This window comes from Malus sylvestris, chromosome 8 (genome assembly GCF_916048215.2).
Source record: "Malus sylvestris chromosome 8, drMalSylv7.2, whole genome shotgun sequence".
In the NCBI taxonomy this organism is placed as follows: domain Eukaryota; kingdom Viridiplantae; phylum Streptophyta; class Magnoliopsida; order Rosales; family Rosaceae; genus Malus; species Malus sylvestris.
The window spans coordinates 29,914,598-29,935,885 of record NC_062267.1 but is presented as its reverse complement, the minus strand read 5'-3'; the positions used below and the strand labels follow the sequence as shown (position 1 = coordinate 29,935,885).

The following is a 21,288-nucleotide window of genomic DNA, read 5'->3' as shown; positions in this document are numbered from 1 at the left end:
ATCATGGTATTCTCTTAGGAAAAAAAAAAAGCAAAAAGCAACCACTGCTCGGAAAAAGAAGGTTGAATATGAAATAAAAAGTTGAAAGCGATGGGGAAAGAGACAGCAGGGGGTACAAGTTGTACCAACTGTTGTTGGGATTTCAGGGTACCTTGAATTCCTTCCTCCATCACCCGTGACTATATATTTTATCTTTTTTTTTTTTTTTTCGTATGAAACAATTTACAAAGAGCGTGCGCATTACGCACCCACCCAACCAACGTCAGTCTCTAAATCCATCGAGTTGTCAACAGAAGAGTCGTCACTCGTCAGTCTCTTTCTCTCTCTTAGTCCGAAGAAATTTTTAATTATGAGGGAAATATAGGTGGTATAACATATATTTTTATGTAAGTAGTGAAAAATTTTATTTTTTAAGTTATTAACTTTTTAACACATCCCACAATTTATATAACAATACGTAATGTACCATTCTGTGTGACGATCATACTGAAAAATCTCTGGTAGCGTGTTTATTTGCCTACCTTGGACAAAAAACCCCTAATTGTAATTAAAACATTAAATTATATGATAATTTATTATTTAAAGAAAATTGATATTAACATTGCAAAAAAGAAAAAATTATCGCTAGATCTTTTTACAGGGATTCCAAGGATCTTGTGATTATAATCGTTCATTGTATATCGTGCAGTCAGTTTTCGTTAAGTAATATTTATATTTAATTTTAAAATTTAAATTTTGAAATGATTTTTAACCGCATGATATACGATGAACGATCACGATCACGGAATTTCTAGGATCCTTAGGGAAAGGAGAATTTTTTTTTCTTCTAAAAATCTCATTCTACACTTCTCATTATTTTTTTCTTTCTTTCTAATTATAAAAAATTTAGAATGTTAAATAAGATTATTAAAGTGTTAATAACTATTCTCTATTTAAATAGTAAATGTAAAAGAATAAAATAAAAAAAATAGCCAAAGGGCGTGAGAGAGAGAGAGAGAGAGAGAAAAAAGAGGGGCAGCGAAAGGGTGGTGTCGGCTTCTACCAAACACGACCTTAATCTTATCATCCTCCGATCCCAATTCCCAAATCCCAAATCCCAAATTCCCCCACTCCCACTCCCAAATCAAAACCCTAATTTACTTGTTTCAGTTCAGGAGGAGGATTCGTTTCAGCTGATCAGCTCTGCATCTGTTTCTCTGAGGTAAGGTACACTATTATTACTGCTCACTAAATCTGTCTCTCAATTCTTCACTTCTTTTTGCGCTGGGATTCAAAATCTGTGAGAGATCCAGAGTTTGGGGATCTTAGTTTTGTTTGTGGGAAAATGGTCCAACTCATGATTAACTGCTTCAATTTTTTTTCCGTTTTTGTTTTGTTTTTTTTTTTTTTCAAAAGGGAAAAAAAATAGTGAAATTTTATTAGAGTTGAAGATGGTACTTAGTTGGGGGTTAAATGAAGTTGCGTTTTTGGATCCGAAAAATAGCGAAATCGATGAAAATGCATTTTCGATATTATACACAATCGAAATCTACAAACATAAAAAAGTGCATTTCATGGAATTTGTTCCGTTCTGGCTTTTGCTTTCTTCAATTCTGCATTAAAGTGCGTTTCAAATTCTACTTTACTGAAAAAAATTGCCGTTTTTGGGCTAAGAAAGGTTAAGGACCCGAAAAGGTTAGTCATTTAATGCTTTATTGTTCACACAAAGCTAGCTGCTGGCATAGAAAGTGTGTAGATTTTAAGGCTTAATAACTATTAGGCGCTGAAGCTAGTTTTGCATTGATTATGGGTGATCATTAAGGGGATTTACTTAATGGGTTTGTCTTAGTTGGTAGTACTATTACTTGGACAGCGTTGGGTGGCTTGTTTCTACTTTCTATACAACCAACTTGTTTAACACTTGGGTTTCCGCAGAAAAAAAGCTTCAGGGTTGGGAGAATATTTTCTTAGTTTTGTTATGGCATTCTCAGCTTCCAATCATCCCCAAGGCAGTTCCAGAACAGGTTTGATTTTCTCATTTGGTGGAACCCCTTACTAATTTGAAAGTTGTGTTTTGCTGCTGTTAGTATGCTATACTTAATTAGAAGGTGAATTATTGATGAACCTTATGATCGTTAATTTTTACCAAAACATGAAGACATTACTGATTACCATTAAGACCATCTATACAAATCCAACTAAAGGTGCTTATCATATATGTTTTCATATTTTCTAGATCATAGGTGTTTTATCGGATGTCCCAAAGGGACAGATCACAGGTGTTTAATATGCAGAAATTTTGCTTATACCTTGTTACTGATATGTTCGTGTGGAAACAAATCTTATTGAGGCCATGGCCTAGTTAGAATTTAGGGAGTAATCATTTTACTAATGCTTTTACTAAAAATGTTTTCTAAAAATGTTTTACCATAAATGTATTTTACTTTTCTAGAGAAGTTATAAATTCATTGTTGTGCTGGAATGTATTTGAGTTTTTGTAGAACCTAAGAATTGGCTCACTTTGTAAAAGATCATTTTAGTTTAAGGATTACCACAGGTGATGACTAACTAAGGGAATTGTTTCTCTTGTAATGTGATAGCCATATCATATGCTACCTAACAGGATACATCCAGGGCATTTATGTAGTTTAAAGTTAGGATGATAAGCTGACAACAAACCATTGTATCATCTTATAAGCCAAGGAGAAAAGAATTGAAGGAACAACATTTATAGGATGCCTCTATTATTGTAAATTTGTTTCCTGTTTTTAATACTTGTCTTTGAATTGTATTTTCTTACGTCTTGATAATTAATAGATTTCTAATCGCTACAGTGCTTTCGAAGGGGCTAGAAGTATTTGCCTTTGTTTGAGTGGGTTTATTTGATGTCTTCATTTTGTGTCCATAGTACATCTTCCTTCTCCTCATTTGTGTGGCTAAACTTCATTGATTTTATAGGGACACCTGGTGATGCTTTGTATAAGGAACTATGGCATGCTTGTGCTGGTCCCCTTGTCACCCTTCCACGTGAAGGGGAGCGAGTTTATTACTTTCCACAGGGTCATATGGAACAGGTATGTCCGAGCTTTAAGTTTATCTACAGGTAGCCAGTGGGTTGAATTGGTAACTGCATCTTTTGGAATGATGTTTTACTTAATAATGTCAGAAACCAGTTTTGAATTATATAAGCAATTACCATTTAATACAAATAGCTGTAGGCAATGGACAACCTGTACAATGAAGAGATATATAGTGAGCTCTAAAGGGAGAGATGATTCTCCTTTACTACAGGTTTAAGGTTTTTTTTTTTATATTTATTTTATTTTATTAAAACATCAAGAGAATTGAAGAGAGAAGACAGTAGCTTTAATTGTTCATGCGAAGATCATTCTCTCAATTTTAGTCTGGATTGCAATATAATGAACTCGGGTTTAATGTTCTAATCGAAAATGAGGGTTCTATGTTCCAGTCAATTTGGGGTGGGGTATATTCTGGTTGTGACATCAATTAACATATATACCCCTCATATGTTCATCATGATTTAAATTTAACAAAAATCCTAACAGAGTTGACAGGGAGGGGACATTGGCTCATTTTAAAAGATTAGGGGGGATCCGAACCAAATGGAAAGTTAAGTGGGAAAACTGGAACAAGACGCATGCTTTTTCCCATTTGAATTAATATTAAAATATTGAATAGCTAGTCGCTAGTACCCCACCTCTCTTTTTTTGACTTCTCTCCAAATTTGGAGCTGCGGTATAACGTATGTTGTGTGGACTTAATCTGGTGTTGGATGTGCTTTGTGATCCTAGTGATGGTACTTACCAAAGTGTTTCCATGAACTTGGAGTCCTTAATAGCCATGTAATGTGCTGTGGTGTTGCCGATTAGTGTGATTGTAAGCTCCAGGTTTTGATTGCCTTAGGTTGGATGCTTTAGATTGTCTTTACATAATGTGCTGTTGGTGTTGCCGATTAGTGTGATTGTAAGCTCCAGGTTTTGATTGCCTTAGGTTGGATGCTTTAGATTGTCTTTACATGGGATGTGGGTTGTTATATGGTTTGTAGATATTGTGCATTTTAGGTGAGGTTTTGATTGGTGGGCCTTGGGTCTTTTAGTTTGTGAACTGTACTCCAGCACCACCTATGTTATATCGGTACTATGAACTTTAGTCCAAAGTTTTATTTTAAAGCTTAGGTCAAGCATGCAACTCGCTTTAGATTGTGTATTCTGCTTGGCTTTCATATAATATGTTTTAGTGCATAATTTTAGAATTTTATTTTACTTTTGTCTTCCATTTTTGTTTTCCTAACTTTTCAGTTTTACAATATTTTTCTTGCTCTCATAGATGTCAATTAGTGGATTTTCTTAATCACCTTTTTCTATAAGAATAATACATTGTTAGTCTTGTGTACTTTTGCTGTTTGGGCCGAATATGACAACTGTATATTCATCGTTATAAAATAAACTGATCTAAAATAGTTTAATTCACTGCTAATTTGCTCTATATGAACTTTGTCTATCTTACTGACTTTACATGTATTTTTCTTTATAATAGCTTGAAGCATCAATGCATCAAGGGTCGGAGCAGCAAATGCCTTCATTCAATCTTCCATCCAAAATTCTATGTAAAGTTGTTAATGTTCAGCTTCGGGTGGGTGACCATTGTTTAAGTTTGTTATAGTAATTTTTTTTTTCTTTTTTCTCTTATCATGCATCAGTTGGCTCTAGTTTGTAGTTTTGTGATTTTTAGTTAACCTGAATGTAGGCTGAACCTGAAACAGATGAGGTTTATGCACAAGTTACCCTCCTACCAGAAGCAGATGTGAGTTATCTTCCCCTAACCTGTAAAAGACTAATTAACCAATTTTGATGAAGTATTTTTCTTTGTAGTTTCTGTTTGTACCTAGATTTATAATTGATTGCAGCCCTTGGCTTCCCCTTTTGCATTTGTGTTGTTTTCGTTAATTTGATTCTTCTTCATGGATCAGCAAAGTGAGGTAACAAGCCCAGATCCTCCACTCCCAGAAACTCCACAGTGTACGGTACATTCATTCTGCAAGACACTTACTGCTTCTGACACCAGCACACATGGTGGATTCTCCGTCCTTCGTAGGCATGCTGATGATTGTCTGCCACCACTGGTTAGTTAATTTTTTAACAAACTTTTAATATTTTTGAGTTTCTACCTTATTTATACCATATGTTTGCTTGTCTTTTTCTCCTATCCTATGCCTTGGGGTGGCCTGGTAGGGGTTGGCTCGTTTCTCTATGCCTTGCCTGAATTTCAAATTTTTCAGGATATGACCCAGCAACCTCCATGGCAAGAATTGGTTGCATCTGATTTGCATGGAAATGAATGGCATTTTCGGCACATATTTCGAGGTTGGCTATATTTTTTGAATGGTTTACTGGATACTCGTGTTTCTTATTGTAACTGCTTTAGCTAGGAATCTTCCTAAAATTGCATTTTGTCTATGTCACATTCATTATGCATTGAACCGCTTTTATGTTTGTAACTTTGTATTAGTAATTAGTTAATATTTTTTATTTTGAATGGTTGGTAGCTTACATGTGCTTACGTAAGTTTTGTTATTTTGGTGGTCTGGTTGGCAATGCTTTGGACTGGCTTCCCCTTATTCTTTTGTGGCTCAGCGTTCTTTTATCTATTTGCTGTACTTCAACATCTTTTTATCTTTTTATTGTACTCATTTCTTCCAAAATAGTACAATACCATGTAGTTTCTCCTTTTCTTTTCTGTGAAACTCATGACTTCAGATCCAGCATCGTGTTGTGGAATATTTGTATCCATATATTAGTCATGCTGGCTGGCATTATAAGATGTTGTGTTGTTTTTTTTGCCTTAATTTTATGCTGTTATCAGCATGATAGTGAGACCCTACACTTTTGTATTGTTCTACATTTTTCCTCTTCTAAAACAAACCAGGGCAACCAAGGCGCCACTTGCTCACAACTGGATGGAGTGTTTTTGTGAGTTCTAAGAAATTAGTAGCTGGGGATGCATTTATATTCCTAAGGCAAGTCTGTAGTCAATAAGGAGGACTAATTATCTTTTCTCTGTTACCTTGACATTAAGTTGGTGTATTGTTTGCTTATATGTCATTTTACATGTATGTTCCAGAGGTGAAAATGGAGAGCTGCGTGTTGGAGTAAGGAGACTCATGAGACAACCAAGCAATATGCCATCTTCTGTTATTTCTAGTCACAGCATGCATCTTGGAGTTTTGGCGACTGCATCTCATGCCATTGCAACTGGGACACTATTTTCTGTATTCTACAAGCCAAGGTCTTGTCTCCTTTGCTTTATATGGAGTCCAATGAGTTCTTATCATATCTTATTTGTTACCAATGTCCTTCTAGTCTTATTATGTGTAATTTCTCAGACTATTTCTTATATATTGCACTCTGATTTTGTACGAGTGAATAATGGTGTTTAGACTAAAATCCTATTTGATAACCATTTCATTTTTAGTTTTCACTTTTTGTGCTTGAGATATGGGGAAAGTGTATGGAGAAAGGATGGATAAGAAGGATGGATAAGGAGGGAGGGAAAGCAAAAAGAATGAATGAAAACAAAATCTTGAAAGTAAAAACATCTTTAATCAGATTTTGATTTAGTTTTCATTCTGTGTAACCATCTGTATATATTTCTTCCGCATATGTCCCTCCTTCCTTTCTTCCTCCATTCTTCTATATCTCTCATTCTCTCTTGTATATGCCCTCTTATCTGACAGAAAAAATGAAAACTAAAAACTAAAAAACGAAATAGTTATCAAACTGTCCCTAAATATGTTGAAAAGTTTTGTTATTGGTGCTGGCATAATCATTTCTGTTAAGAGTATATTTAAAAAAGGTTGGCAGCCTAGATGGTTGGGTTATTTCATCTCTTGATGTTACTCTATTAGAATATACTTACCTTGTTGGAGGAATGAGACATCTCTTGATAAGTTAATGGGTAGCTGGGTCATTTGTTTTATTTCTCAAATTTATCCTGATTCCTGACAAAATATTATTTGCTGGGTCCATTTGTGCCAGAACAAGTCGGTCTGAGTTCCTTGTAAGTGTTAACAAGTACATTGAAGCTCGCAGTCAGAAGCTATCTGTTGGGATGAGGTTTAAGATGAGATTTGAGGGTGAGGAAGTTCCTGAAAGAAGGTATGTTTTCCCTGCTTGGTTTTTCTGAATGAAGTCATTAACAGTCTGACCTAACCATTTTTTACCACACTACAGGTTCAGTGGTACAATTGTTGGAGTTGGAGATAATACAGCACCTGGATGGGCGAATTCTGAGTGGAGATCACTAAAGGTATTTTTTCCAATGATGTTTCTAAATTGAGTTTTGAGTCAGTCCTACAAGAATATATTGACTGTGGCCATAGACATTTGGAGTTAAATCACACTATGGTTTTGTGATGGGGAACCACATCTAGAGGCATTATTATCTCCTCTTTTTTTTTTTTTTCAAGACAAATAACTTTTTTCTTTAAGGTGTGTCAAGATTTAAGTGTCATCAGTTGAAGATGAACCATATAGCAAAGATTTATTTATTTGTCGGGGTGTATAACTTTTCAGGTCCAATGGGATGAGCCCTCATCAATATTGCGACCAGATCGAGTATCACCATGGGATTTGGAGCCCTTGGTGGCAACTACTCCCCAAAACTCCCAACCTGCACTGAGGAATAAGCGGGCTCGGCCTCCTGTTTTACCTTCGCCATCCCCAGACCTTTCTGCACTGGGTATGTTTGTTTACATAGGGACGTGTGATTCCTAATCTGTTTTGACTTTTTTATTCTAAATTCTTGTATGTTCTTTGTTTACTAGGTGAATGGAAATCCAAAGCTGAGTCTCCTTTGGCTTTCTCCTATAGCGACTCACAGCGTGGTCGAGACATTTATCCATCTCCCAAGTATAATTCTGCTTCAAAACCCAATTCTCTGTGCTTTACTGGGAATAATTCTCTTGCTGCCGTTTCTGGGAACTCAATGTTTTGGCCTAATCGAGTTGATGGTGTAACCGAGCCTTTTTCACCTGTTATGAACAAAGATTGTGGGGAAAGGAGACAAAGCACTGGGAATGGCTGTAGGCTGTTCGGAATTCAGCTACTTGAAAATTCTAATTTAGAAGAGACTTCTCCTGTGGTTACGGTATCTGGAAAGTTGGGGGATACTCTACCAGTTTCATCATTTGATGCGGAATCTGACCAACATTCAGAACCATCAAATCTCAATCGATCTGATCTTCCTTCAGGAAGTTGTGATGCTGAGAAGTCATGTCTGAGATCACCACAGGAATCTCAAAGCAGGCAAATCCGGAGCTGCACAAAGGTAGTTCATGTCGTTTTTATCCCTCAAGCTAATAATATTTCCCGCCCTTTTACTGCTTTTGTTGCAGTTTCTGGCTCTGTATGGTCTGAACTTGTAAATATCAATGTCTAAACATGACCACATATTTCTTTTCCGTAGTGTGTTTATTATTACATTACTTTTTGAATTGGACTTTGCACTGGTTCATGCCACTTTATTCCTTCTTTTAAGAAGTCATTGGGCCTTAGGTGTTGGTGGTGACCATCTGACTGAGTTTTTCTTTCTTTTTTAAATGTCTTAGGTTCACATGCAAGGGATTGCTGTTGGAAGGGCTGTAGATTTGACACGGTTTGAGCGGTACGAGGATCTGCTTAAGAAACTAGAAGAGATGTTCGATATTGAAGGTGAACTCTGTGGATCTACAAAGAAATGGCAGGTTGTCTACACCGATGATGAAGATGACATGATGATGGTTGGGGATGATCCATGGCAGTAAGTTCATTTGACCAATTCTTTAATTCCTCATTTGAGTCTCAAACTTGAAAATTAATTGTTTTTAAGTGCTTCAATTGTATCTTATCGGGAATCTAAGAACTAGAAGCAGTCGGGATTAGGAGACCACTCTTCTTAAAAGAAACTTAACGATTAGATGGTGTCGGGACAATATAACTGAGGATTCCTTTTTATTTACATAATTTTTGGGTATCCTTCCCCCTTATGATATTGACCAGAAATAATTAGGATAATGAATCTAAACTTTGTTTGCTCCACTGTTCTTAGTTTGCTCTTGAAAATTAATCTAATTGCTGCAATCTGGTCTATGGATTCTAATTTCTTTATCATTTATGTTTTGCCCCTTTGGATTTTCGTCCCGTAAATTCTATGCATCATATTGCAGTGAGTTCTGCAGCATGGTAAGGAAGATTTTTATCTACACATTAGAGGAAGTAAAGAGGTTGTCGCCCAAGATAAAACTTCCGCTGAACGAGGTCAAAGCTGGCCAGCTGGATTCTGAAGCAGCAGTCAACACTGAAGACCGATCATCTATAGTTGGACCTGCATACTGATCTGCCCCCTGCATAAAGAAAAACTGGAAGAAAAAGAAGATGAAATTGGAAGATGGAACTTGACCGTCACAAGAGACTGTCTGAAAAGATAATGCTGTGCCGGCGACAAACTAGTCATGCTGGAACACATTGTGTAGTTTCCCTGCATGCTTAAATGGTGCGGGGCAGTAGTCTCTAATGCACGTGCAATCCGAAGAATCATTGCTTGCGGCAGTGTTTGGGTGTTATGGTTATTGTTTGTTCTTTTGTCGAGAGGAGCTCGTAGTGCTTGCTTGTTTGGGACCCAACTGGGCTACCAAAGTTTTCTACTGTGTACGGCAGGGTACATGCTGTTCATCTTCTTTTTTCTTTCTTTTTTTTTAAATTTATCATCTACATTTGAACATTTGAACTTATTGAGACATGTTGGATTGAGCTTTTGTACATAAATATATAGCCTTTATCTCTTGCTTGCAAGTGAATTGCGCCGAGTTTTTCGTATAGAAGAAGCTTTTCGTTTTCGGTGTTTACACCCTTCTTTGTCTCTCATCAAAAGATGTGGCAATAGAAGGTTTTTATACTAGTTGCAATTTTTTTTTTTTTTTTATGAACAAACGATATTATCTACTTTAAGAGAGTGGAAAAGTGAGTTAAGTCTCACAACGAACTAGCAATTATGTGGCTCAAATTTGCCTTTGGTGAGAACCAAACTTAAAACCTATCGCTAGACCTTTCACTTACAAGGGAAGTAGAATACCATTAAACCATCCGTAGTAATAGTTGCTATACCAATTGCATGTGAACCAAAATAACAATAGGAAAACTAATGAAAATGGTTTGAAAACTTTGAGTTTTAACAATAAGGATAAAATAAAGGGTAAAGTGAATAGTATCATGATTGAGTTTTTTAGTGTAAAAATATGGTTTTTCGTTAAAGTGAACAATACCAGAAGCTTTTCGTTAAAGTTCCCAATAACATTTTGGTTTATCCAAACCCAACCACAAAAATTGATTGGATTAAGGTCGGCTTAGCTTGGACTAATTTCAGCTAGTCCAATTAGGTTAAAAATTGGATCAAATTTAGGAAAGTTCAGGTTAACTCAACCTAAGTTGCACCCCTTACGCTCATCAAGTAAGTTGTATTTCCACGTGACGTCTAAGATGTATCCACCAACCGGGTCGATGATGTCATGTTGGGTTTTTAGGTTGGAGATCCGATGCTGACTAGCAACTAGACGACAAAATCAGAGCGCCATGAATGAATGATGAGTTTGGTGTTGAGTGGAAAGACAACGGTAACAAGGTTTGAAAATTAAAAAGCAAACCGAAAGCGAATCCAATGCAATGCAATTCAAAAGAAAATATCTTATAAACTTATCAACTCCTCCTGCTCAAGCTGCTGCTCTCACATCACATCGCTCACCCGTTTCTCCGGAATCCCGACTTCTACCAGCCTTCGACTGCTTCCAGTCCAAAGAGAGCATGATCAAAGCTGTTAAGAAGCTCAAGTTTTGGCCAAGAAAGAAGAAGAAAAGGAAGACTCACCACCAACCCTATTGTCCTCATCCGCCTCCTCAACGACCGCCGCCGCCACCACCACCCCGCAACTATTACTGGTCATGCTCCTCGTCCTCCTTCTCAACTCAACCCTCGGCTCCACCTTTACCACCATGGCTGGATGCCGAGTACACCTACGAGACTCCCTTGGCACCTCCACTCCAGCCTGCTCCAGAATTTTCCTATCATCATCATCATGATCCGGTTCCAAGCCAACAAGAAACTGCTTTCAACGGCGGCAGCAGCAGCAGCACACAGTATCACCACCCAATTCCGACGGCATCTTATCAGCAATATACGGATCCAAATCCTGTGTATGGAGTACCAGTTATACAAACACAAACGCCCAGAGCAACAACAAAGGAGAGATGTTATGCTGCCGCCTCCGCCACTCGGGTCTTGAATTGCGTTGTTGACTGGGGCATCCGTTTGTTTCACTGCATCTGCCCCTGTTTTCGCATTCGTGAAGCAGACATCCAGTAGTGTAATATCTTTTACTTTAAGGCAGTAGTTGCCAATTTCTGGTACACAATAATGATTCTGATCATACACATGTATGTAAACTTAGAATTATACATGTCACAGAAAAGCTCCTGCATAAATTTATATCAGATAATGTTTCGGTCTTGGCAACAATTTTGTAAGTTTTCCTACTATCGTTACACATCCTCGTACAATAACATAAACAAAATGACGATCATGAGAGACTATGCTATGTTGGAAATAATATGTACATCTTCAGGCCAAAATTTTGTATGATGCTCGTTCCAGGACTTAATCGCCAATCGCCATCTCATCTCTCGCTTGGAAAATGAAATGCATCCATTTGCAGATCAACGGACAGTACCCTGTATGAACCTTTTGCACCCCCTTCGACATCTAAATTCCCTTACTAGCATAAAAAATTACAAGTATAGGGAAGCTGCAAAGACAATGTCCCTTTTGATCTTCGAAACAGCCTCCTCAAATTTTGACTCAAGCTCGGTTTCTCCAATAGACTTGGCTGCTTGAATCAGTTGCTGAAGGACTTCCTCTAATCTCCTAATTGCCCTGATCAAGCTGCCCTCAAAAACAGGTGTAGCTGACATGATCTCGTAGAATTTGGACCCTTTTGCCCAAGCATACACAGCCTCCATAATATCAGGCCGAAAAGAACTCACAAAGCTGTCAACATCAATTTCGACCTGCAGTGTATATAATGCAAAAGCATTTCAACGGCAGGTAAAAATCATCTATATAACAATAGTGTAAACAAATCCAAGCACACAGATGTTTGACAAACAGTTCAGCCAATTTAGACCAATATACCCAGCGGACCAATCAATATATGGACACTGAGCAATGACCGTAGATATTTGTATTATTCTTGTCCATAGGCAATAACAACTTCACTTAGTCAATGAATCATAATCTCTTGGTAGGTTAAATGATACCTTACAAAGAAACGAATCTCAGCGTCTCACACAATTTTACTGCAGAATACGCATGCATATAAATTATAATATAATGTCTTTGGAAATTTTGCACTCATTCTACTTTAAGGAGAAGACGAATCTCTGGTAGACTGGTGATATACAAGCTTTATCTGATATTCTGATCAAGTTGATCATGGCAAGACGACTGAATATTCTCACAGAGGCTATGAGATTATAACTCAAACGTTCATTAAACTCCTATCCGTATGATACTATGATAGGATATTCCAGTTCCCATAGTAGGTACTTATGCTGCAAAATAGCAATTTGGTCAGGGTTCACGGTTCAGGATAACAAAATGGCAGAATGGGACTATGGATATGAACCTTATGCTCTGGACAAGGTATAAGATGTCACTTTTCTACATGAACATTATTCAAATGCTTCGCAAAAATACTTTAGGGGCTTCTTGTGTCACATATTCTTCAAAAAAATATTGTTCAAGCATTATGGGTCCTGCGTGACTGCATCACCAGACTAGTTTGGTAAAGTAGTTAGCATTAACTTATGACTGCAATCAGGAAGGGGCAAACATAAAATAGGTTGGCCACTTTTTCGGGCTGTTCTTTATGTTACACAAGTGAACATGCACTCAACTTTCCTTTGACTATGACTTCCAAGTTCCGAGTAAGAAACATTTACGTAAGAAATAATGTTCTGTTGTCCACAGTTGATGGAAGTTTCAAAAGAATATTCAACTGTACCAGAAAGGAAGTTTTTTACCTTGCACTCAAGCTGAACCTCAGCAACCCTCCGAGCTGTATCTTGTAATTGTGAAAATAGCAGGTCAAGCTCTTCCCTTGGTTTTGTAGCTTCCTTAAGCTTCTCCTGCCACACAAAACATGAGAGAAGAGACACCATCTCTTCCACGTTTATGTCCTTGAAAGCCCCATTGAACATGAGCTCAGTCAGGGTCAACTCTTCTGCACTACTGATTTCACAAGCAACTTTACCCTTCAACTCCACAACACCATCATTTGTAACATATCTGCATTCCAATCATTTCTAAGGCATCAAAATGATGGAATTCCCAGTTTAAAACTAAAAGATAAAAAAGAACTTTATGGTTAAAATAGAAAGTGACGGAAGGCCAGAAACAGTGAGATGAAAATAACGAGAATTCATTACCCTAGCCTCCGAAGGACCCGTTTTCTTGCCTTCAGTTCATCTTTAAAAGCTAATGCAGTGGAAGAGCGCATTGTTTTCTTGATTGACTTGATCTTGGCAGCCAAATCCTGCTTCATATGAAAAACCTTAAGCCTTTGCTCAATAAGTGGAGTTCTAGCAACTTCATGCCTGTCAAACAGGTTCTCTAAAGCCTCGATCCTACGAGACACCTTTTTGTATGAACTACTTTCAATCTGAAGAACAGCAAAGTGCACTTGAAATTAGTGACACAGAATTTTAAAAAGAAAATAATAAAATAAAAACTAAAAAGTCAAATTGCAGTAGCATACCTTCATATCTTCTTCTGGATCAAGAAGAGGAATCTTTCCTTTATCAAATCTTGACAGAGTTTCAAGAACTCTCTTCAGTGTGTTTTCTCGAGCTGGTAGTGGCAAAAGATCCTTAGGAATGACCATACAAAGTCCACTCATACTATTTATCTGTTCAGAAAACATAAGTTAGCAAAATAAAAAGCTTTTGGGTAAGTGATAAACAATTAATACTTTACATAGCACAGAATGGAAGATGATCCCTTAAAGAATTGCCAAAATGACTTGTACACAAACTTAAACCCTATCAAAATAGAAGCGGAAATTTGCAAAGAATATTAATAAGGTCACTTAGATCAGTGAATCACTGCATCAGCAACCTAAGGATCAGTGAATCACTGCATAAACAACCTAAGGAACATCGGTTACAGTTCATAATTTTGATGGTTCTCCTGGTAGGGCATTTACCTGAGATATGGAGATGGAGACAACAGCAGGTTCTCCTGCCTCTTTGAGAGGGATAATTTTGATGGTTTTCTTAGCAACTTCATCTGTACTCACCCTGCACCTTGTCAGAACATCCACTGTGTAGTTTGAATCTTCGGGTTTTCTACTTGCATCATCTGGACAACAGAATGGATTGTTTAGCAATTCGAAAACTCAAATCAGAATAAAGACTCTAAGCAATTCAGCATCCTCACCTTCTGAAGCAGTTTTCACCCGTTGAAAATTTAGTATCACTCCCCATGTGATGAGGTCCTCAATGGAAAAAGAGGGGGAACTTTCATCACTTTTAGCACATTGGATTGAGACAAGCCTACCAGGTTTCAGAAATGGTAAGCAGTACTTTGGAGAAAGCACAATATCACGAAGTTCCTGTTTCAAACTCTTGTATTGCTGTAACAGATTGTAATAATTCTTTACACTATCTTCTTCTTCAATTATAATTGAATCCCTCTCTTTCTCAAGATCCTTTGCTTGCTTCTGCAACAATAACATAATTCACAAATAAGAAACACAACAGAAGTGATCGTATATGTAAATTCTTTAGATTGTGAAGACACTTTCTGAAACACAAATCCCAACCAAGATACGAATAAAAGGCAGTCCAACTGCAATTACAAAATCACTATCCTCTATGGTAGCCAACTAACCTCAAGACTGGGGATGGCACGATCAGCTTGAAATTGATAGAACGAGTTACGAAGCAAATTTTCTGGATTACCATCTTCGCTGCGTAATTGATTCAGAAGCATGTTGTAGCTCAAATGAAAAGCACTGAAAAGCAAGAGAACAAAGGTCAGTAGGAGAAAAACCTAACAAAACTAAAAGAGGGAATCTTCTTACTGTTCAATATATATATATATATATATTTTAATAGAAGTTCAGTAAAAGCATAGGGGATGCACCTGTTCAAACAATCAGCACTTCCTTTAAGCATCATTTTAGCAGTAGATGGTTCCAGCTTCTCATCTACCATAAGTATACATATTCCACGCTTATCAATACCACGGCGACCAGCACGGCCACTCATTTGTATATATTCTCCACTGGATAGCCATCTGAACTTATCACCATCAAATTTCCGGACATTGGTAAACACAACAGTTTTTGCAGGCATGTTCAATCCTATGCTGAAGGTCTCTGTGGCAAATAAACACTAAAGAAATACAGTTCAATATTTATACCACTTTGTTAAAAGAAAATGTAAGCATAGATATACATAAAAATGTATGTAATTCAGCTGGAAGTGCGAGAAAATGAATGAAAATACAACTTATTGAAAAGGCTTTCTAGGCCAATATGTCTGCAACAGTTTGTCACCAGAAGAAATAGACCAATCTGGAGGTCGCTAAAAGTGGTCATAGTAGTCTAGCCAGAACAAAATCAAGATTTTTGTATGAAAAAAAAGGGCCAATTGCCCGGTCAAGATTTGGACACACTGATTGGGATCAAATATATGTCACAACCAAAGCAATAGTAGCCAATCAAAGTTAAAGATTAAGCATACAACAAAAATAGATGAAATAGAATTTAGACCCAACCTTGATTAGACCTTCCTGAAATAATATCTCAATCACTTCCTTTAGAATTGGAAGCAAGCCAGAATGATGCACACCAATTCCACGCTTCAAAAGGGGTAGCATATGTGAAACCTGTTTAGGCAGTATACTAAGGAATGAATATCACTATGAAATAAAGCAAAATTCTTAGCAGCAGTGGGCACAGATATAAAAAATATAGAAACATTATTTCAGATAAAATTAAACATCAAGTTATCTGAATATCTACTGAGCAAGTAATATTAAGTAACGTCATTGCAACTTTTTTGTTATCCTATTTGACGCTAACTGGAAGAACCCAACCATTAAATGAGTATTAGTTCCACTATGCTTTAACTAAACCATCAAACCTCCACCTTGCTTACTCAACTTCAAAGTAGTCACGAGATAACACAAATACATGGAGGAAAAGAAAGAGACACACACACATACAAAGTCTAACCCGTGAACGCTTAAACATAGAAAAAAGTTACATCTGGCGTAATACTTGAAAGAGTATAACACTACTTCATGCAAACCAAACACAATGCTTAAACAGACATGCCAGCTCAGAAAGGAGGAAACGAAAGCTTGCCTGAGGTAACTTTTTATCATCATCAGAAAGCATATCCATAGCACTCCAGAAGATGGTTTCTACATTTGCTTTCTCATTGTCCCCATTTAGATCCAATTTTGCCATCTGTGACACCAAAAAGAAAACAAAAAATTGGAACTAAAAAACTGGTGCTGACAAAAAGATAAAGGAACTAAAAAATTACAACGAAAATATTTCTATCAAAACATTCAAATCAACAGTCAGACACAGCCACATTTAATTGGAACATAGTTCACAAGGATTCCCAACCAAGTAGTATCGTTTCTGAATGAATAACCAATACATGTATATTATACTTAATCTTTCATCCAAAAGGTTGACAAGGGTATTGAACAGATACTCAAAACATAGCTCATAATGTCTGAACCATGTAGGCAACATGGTGCAAAAGGTTCACACTACATTAGACTAACCAATAGTAGTAAGAAAATACATTGGGCGGGAGCTTGGTAGCAGCCAACCTCATTTAAGAAGTATATTTTAAAACAGATAGGTACGTACCTGCATTGCAAGAGATTCGCACTCCCTTTTGCTAAAGCTAAAAAGTATTACAGGATCATACTGACGCTGAATTATCATTTTGACCATCTTGAAGATGTCACTTTCCTCAGCAGCCTTGCCCATGATCAAACCCTTCTGCCACTTGCCATTTTCCTTCTTCTTAGCACTATCGGCAGCAGGAGCAAGAGCATTAAGAGCTTTCTGAAAGCTGTCTTCGCGAAATTTCCCTTTTTCATCTACTACCAAGTACAAACCATTCCCTCCAGAAGGGAAAATATAATGCTGCAGAGGAGTTGGCCTATAATCAGTATAGACAATGTGACAAGGCTGACGGTGAATCTTTGCAAGCCAATCAGCAAATTCCTTAGCATTTGGCACAGTTGCTGAGAGGAACACAAACCGAGCATTCTTTGGAGCCATAACAATGCTCTCTTCCCACACCACACCTCTCTCCCTATCACGCATATAATGCACCTCATCAAAGATAATCCACGCCACCTCACGCGTTATCTCTGACCCTTTGTACTGCATGCTACGCCAGATTTCTGTGGTCATAACCTGAATGAAATTCAAAAGTATCATCACCAAAAACCCAAAAGGATAAACACCCGAAAATCAAACACAAAAGAAAAGGCGTGCATTGCACTTGCATACCAAGCAGGAAGCATTGGGGTCGATAGTTACATCGCCTGTCATCAAGCCAACGTCGGAAAACTCCTCTTTGAACTCTCTATACTTTTGGTTGCTCAGTGCTTTGATTGGTGAAGTGTATATCACTCTCTGCTTGTTTCTTAGAGACATTGCAATCGCATACGATGCCACCACAGTTTTCCCAGCCGACGTATGAGCAGACACCTATCATAGCAGACATTGAATTCAAAAATGCACCAATTCACAAGTCAAAAACTTTCAATTAAAATAAACTCAATGCTAAAAGTTTCAATTAGAAAAAAAAAAAAAAAAAAAAAAAAAAAACCAGTAACAATTTTACATACCATGACGGACTCGGCTTTTTCGAGGCAGTTTATGGCCTCAGACTGAAAAGGGTCGAGAGGGAAGGGGAATTTCTTGGCAGGCTCAGAAGCTTCTGCTGCAGCTGAAGAAGAAGAAGAAGGGGGAGGAACATAGCCCTCAGGATACGACACGTCGTGCAAGCAGGCTACCGCTTCGTCGTCGACGCTTGCCCAACCGTTGTCCCTCTTCTGTTGTTTCTGTGGAGCTCCTTCCAACTCGGCCTCTCCCTCCGACTTCCTCTTCAGGGATGCCGCTTCCGTTTCCATGTTGGGAACCAAAACGCTGCGTTTCAGAGGCGTCCTGCTGCTAATTCCTGAAGAAGCGCTAGGGTTTGCAGCGTTCTGCTTCGTCTCCGGCGGCGGCTATATGAAATTGGAGTCCCTAATAGCCAATGTAATGTGCGTTTTAGGCGAGGTTTTGGTTGGTGGGCCCACACATCCAACGTGATCCTCACGTGACTTTCTAATGTCCACCTTACAAGTCCCGTCCACTTCGCATACTTTAACATTTTACAGAGAAGAAAGAGCCCACTCGTGGCCGAAACCGAGAGATAGAGAAGAAAGAGCAGAGAGGGATGAACGTGGCGAGCAAGGGAGGCGGAGGAGGCAAGGCGGCGTCGCGGATCGTAGTCATAACGGGAGTGAGCAAAGGGCTGGGGCGAGCACTGGCGGTGGAGATGGCGAAGAGGGGCCACACCGTAATCGGCTGCTCCCGTTCCCAAGATAAGCTCAACGCCCTCCAATCCGAGCTCTCCTCCGACAAACACCTCTTCCTCAACGCCGATGTCGTGAGTTTTCATTTAATTCTTTTAGTTTAAATAATTACGGTTTCAGTATTATTTATCAGTAATTTGCATTGATTTGTTTGGTTCTTCTGGTGTGCAAATTGTGAATTGGTTAGCTCCGTCTTTCTGCAAAATTATTTCATTTTATATCTAATTTAGAGAAATTTCCATTTGATATTTAAATTAGATTGTTTCATGGTAACAATTATTGTCTAAATACTAGACAAGTATCTGGAAAATCACAAAATCAATCACGATAATACTAAGGCATCGTTTAATCTCTAGGATTGGATTAGAATGGATAACCAACTATGCTGAAGGTATATTTAAGAAGGGTCGAGCCAACAAGCTCCCCGCTTTGTGAGGGTCCGGGAGGTGGGCTGGGGGACTTCTATTGTACGCAGCCTTACCCTTGCTTTGCAAAGAGACTGTTTCCACAACTAGAACCCATGACCTTTCGGTCACAAAGGAGCAACCTTTCCATTGTGCCAAGGCTCTTTAAGAAGAAATGAAAAAATTGTGTCAAACTTGGAGGTAGAAGATGGATTATTTATTGAGGAAACTTATCCATCCCAATCCCCCTCAAAATGGAGGATTGAAGGGGACAAATTTCCTTCATGTCTAATCCCCTTCTTATTCCCGCAAATTGAAAATTTGTTCTCCTGCACCTTTAATATACCTTGAATTTGACAAGTTATCCATTCCAATCCAATCCTAGAGACCAAACAAGGCCTAAAAATCATCCATGACAAGACCACTGCTCAAAGTTCTGAAGCTACAAGCACCTGAGAAATAACAGAAAATATGCCCTCAACAAGAACAACTAAATGAATTAAGAGTAAACAATGAAAGAATTGATGAAATCTTACTCAACTCATGGGAGCAAGACTAGAAATTGGGGTCACGAAAAAATCTGTATGAGCAACTTATTCCTCAATGCTATTGCTCCGTTTTTAACCTCTTGAGTGTTCTGCTTCTAGATTATTATAATCTTGTGTTAGTTGATACCCTAAATCCTTTGACGAAAATACATGTCGAACACATGTTTTCTCTTTATTTGACAAGTACTTCTTTATTTTCCTTTTGCTTCTTTCGTGATTGCTTTCTTCTGATGGACTTTCTTTAAGTTCCATTGCATAGTGATTTTGTAGTCTATGCATTGATTCATTGATATATGCAAATTTGAGAGTAATGATGTTGCTTATTAGGAGACTAAATTTGTGTTAGATGACGGTAGACACTATCCTGTAAAGTATTAAGCTGAACCCCCATGGTATCTGTGGAGGTTTCTCTAAGTGCTAAAAAGGTTTTACTTTATTTTATTTGCATGCTTATAGTTCTATTACGTAAGGTATTGCGTTGTGGTTGAACTTTGAGGACATGTAAAGGCATTTAGATATGCTTGTACTTAGGGAGAATTCAAGGCATAATAAATAAAATGACTAGTTGGTTTGGAAGTTTATTTGTTTTCGTAGGCCTCTTGCAAGCAAATAAGGCTTTCATCTTGTGATATTAAAAATTTGTGTCAAGTGAGATTATTGGTTGGATTTTAATCTATCATTTGAAGGTTTCACAGTAATTTTTACATGGAAGATTATTTCAATTCCTTTGCATTTTCTTTTAATCCGGGGAATTTGGTTCTGATTTTTTTAATGATATTATTGGCAGAGGTCTAATAACAGCATTGCTGATCTGGCGCGAGTTGTTATGGAGAAGAGGGGAATCCCAGATATTGTAGTGAACAATGCAGGCATGATCAACGACAACAAGAAGCTTTGGGAGGTTCCGGTGGAAGAATTCGACAACGTGATAGATACCAACGTTAAAGGAGTCGCTAACGTGCTGCGCCACTTCATTCCACTGATGCTGTCGCGGAATGAGGGGAAGAACCCATCCGGAATCATAGTAAACATCTCCTCCGGGTGGGGTCGATCGGGTGCAGCGCACGTGGCACCATACTGTGCGTCAAAATGGGCGGTGGAGGGGTTGACTCGATCGGTGGCGAGGGAAGTACCGAGTGAGATGGCGGTTCTTGCGCTCAGCCCGGGTGTGATACACACGGACATGCTTGAGTCGTGTTTTGGGGAGTCTAGTATGAAGAATTATCCGAAACCTGATGCGTGGGCCGTCAGGGCTGCTACCATGATTTTGAATCTTACGGCGGCTGACAACGGTGCTTCTCTTAACGTATGACATGACAACTCCGTTACATAGATGAATCTAGACATTCCTGTAGGATGGAATGGAGGAGTAGTTTTAGTATTAGTGTATGAATGAACAAAAGTGAGTCTATATTTGACTGTTGTTGAAATGATGCAGTATTATTTCAGTTTCGCTCAAATCTCTCTGCTTATGGATTCAATCCACATTTGTTATGATCGATTTGAATCCGAAATCCAAAAAATCTGAAGAGGAAAAAAAATGGGATAGGAATTGTGCTATTTTGAGTCTCTGTTTTATTTGATGTATTTTGAATGATGTATGAATCTATAAAAATTGGTTCTTTTGAGTTA

General features: G+C 38.0%; 3 protein-coding genes across 4 annotated transcripts; 2 read left to right on the top strand and 1 right to left on the bottom strand.

Annotated features, from left to right (window-relative positions):
* The first annotated feature begins 974 nt into the window (after positions 1-974).
* LOC126632867 (auxin response factor 1) lies at positions 975-9,827 on the top strand. Of its 2 annotated transcripts, none has more exons than XM_050303396.1 (15): positions 975-1,206; positions 1,915-2,003; positions 2,938-3,053; positions 4,537-4,632; positions 4,747-4,803; positions 4,970-5,122; positions 5,279-5,363; positions 5,926-6,016; positions 6,121-6,285; positions 7,035-7,154; positions 7,230-7,305; positions 7,572-7,737; positions 7,823-8,325; positions 8,606-8,796; positions 9,203-9,827. In XM_050303396.1, the coding sequence occupies exons 2-15, from the start codon at positions 1,958-1,960 to the stop codon at positions 9,369-9,371; spliced, it is 2,034 nt and encodes a 677-aa protein (XP_050159353.1). In that variant the 5' UTR covers positions 975-1,206; positions 1,915-1,957; the 3' UTR covers positions 9,372-9,827. The 2 variants fall into 2 exon arrangements, with proteins under 2 accessions (XP_050159353.1, XP_050159352.1); XM_050303395.1 differs by having other exon boundaries at positions 976-1,201.
* A 1,657-nt stretch (positions 9,828-11,484) lies between these two features.
* On the bottom strand, positions 11,485-18,499 carry LOC126632866 (DExH-box ATP-dependent RNA helicase DExH9). Its single transcript, XM_050303393.1, has 13 exons — positions 17,973-18,499; positions 17,632-17,832; positions 16,978-17,535; positions 16,456-16,560; positions 15,864-15,974; positions 15,228-15,478; positions 14,973-15,096; positions 14,520-14,802; positions 14,287-14,441; positions 13,840-13,989; positions 13,511-13,743; positions 13,106-13,370; positions 11,485-12,091 (listed from the first exon to the last, which is right to left on the bottom strand). The coding sequence occupies exons 1-13, from the start codon at positions 18,255-18,257 to the stop codon at positions 11,813-11,815; spliced, it is 3,000 nt and encodes a 999-aa protein (XP_050159350.1). The 5' UTR covers positions 18,258-18,499; the 3' UTR covers positions 11,485-11,812.
* On the top strand, positions 18,457-21,288 carry LOC126632868 (NADPH-dependent pterin aldehyde reductase). The gene is given in 3 exon segments (XM_050303397.1): positions 18,457-18,495; positions 18,497-18,778; positions 20,444-21,288. Coding segments are annotated over 3 exon segments (846 nt in total). The 3' UTR covers positions 20,969-21,288.

Bases quoted from the DNA above. Each gene is read 5' to 3' on its own strand.
- LOC126632867 (XM_050303396.1), top strand. From the start codon at position 1,958: ATGGCATTCTCAGCTTCCAATCATCCCCAAGGCAGTTCCAGAACAG. The intron at 4,804-4,969 runs GTGAGTTATCTT...TTCATGGATCAG, and splicing joins CCCTCCTACCAGAAGCAGAT to CAAAGTGAGGTAACAAGCCC. The intron at 8,326-8,605 runs GTAGTTCATGTC...TAAATGTCTTAG, and splicing joins AAATCCGGAGCTGCACAAAG to GTTCACATGCAAGGGATTGC.
- LOC126632866 (XM_050303393.1), bottom strand. From the start codon at position 18,257: ATGGAAACGGAAGCGGCATCCCTGAAGAGGAAGTCGGAGGGAGAGGCC. The intron at 17,833-17,972 runs GTATGTAAAATT...CTGCTATGATAG, and splicing joins AAAAAGCCGAGTCCGTCATG to GTGTCTGCTCATACGTCGGC. The intron at 17,536-17,631 runs GTATGCAAGTGC...AATTTCATTCAG, and splicing joins ACCCCAATGCTTCCTGCTTG to GTTATGACCACAGAAATCTG.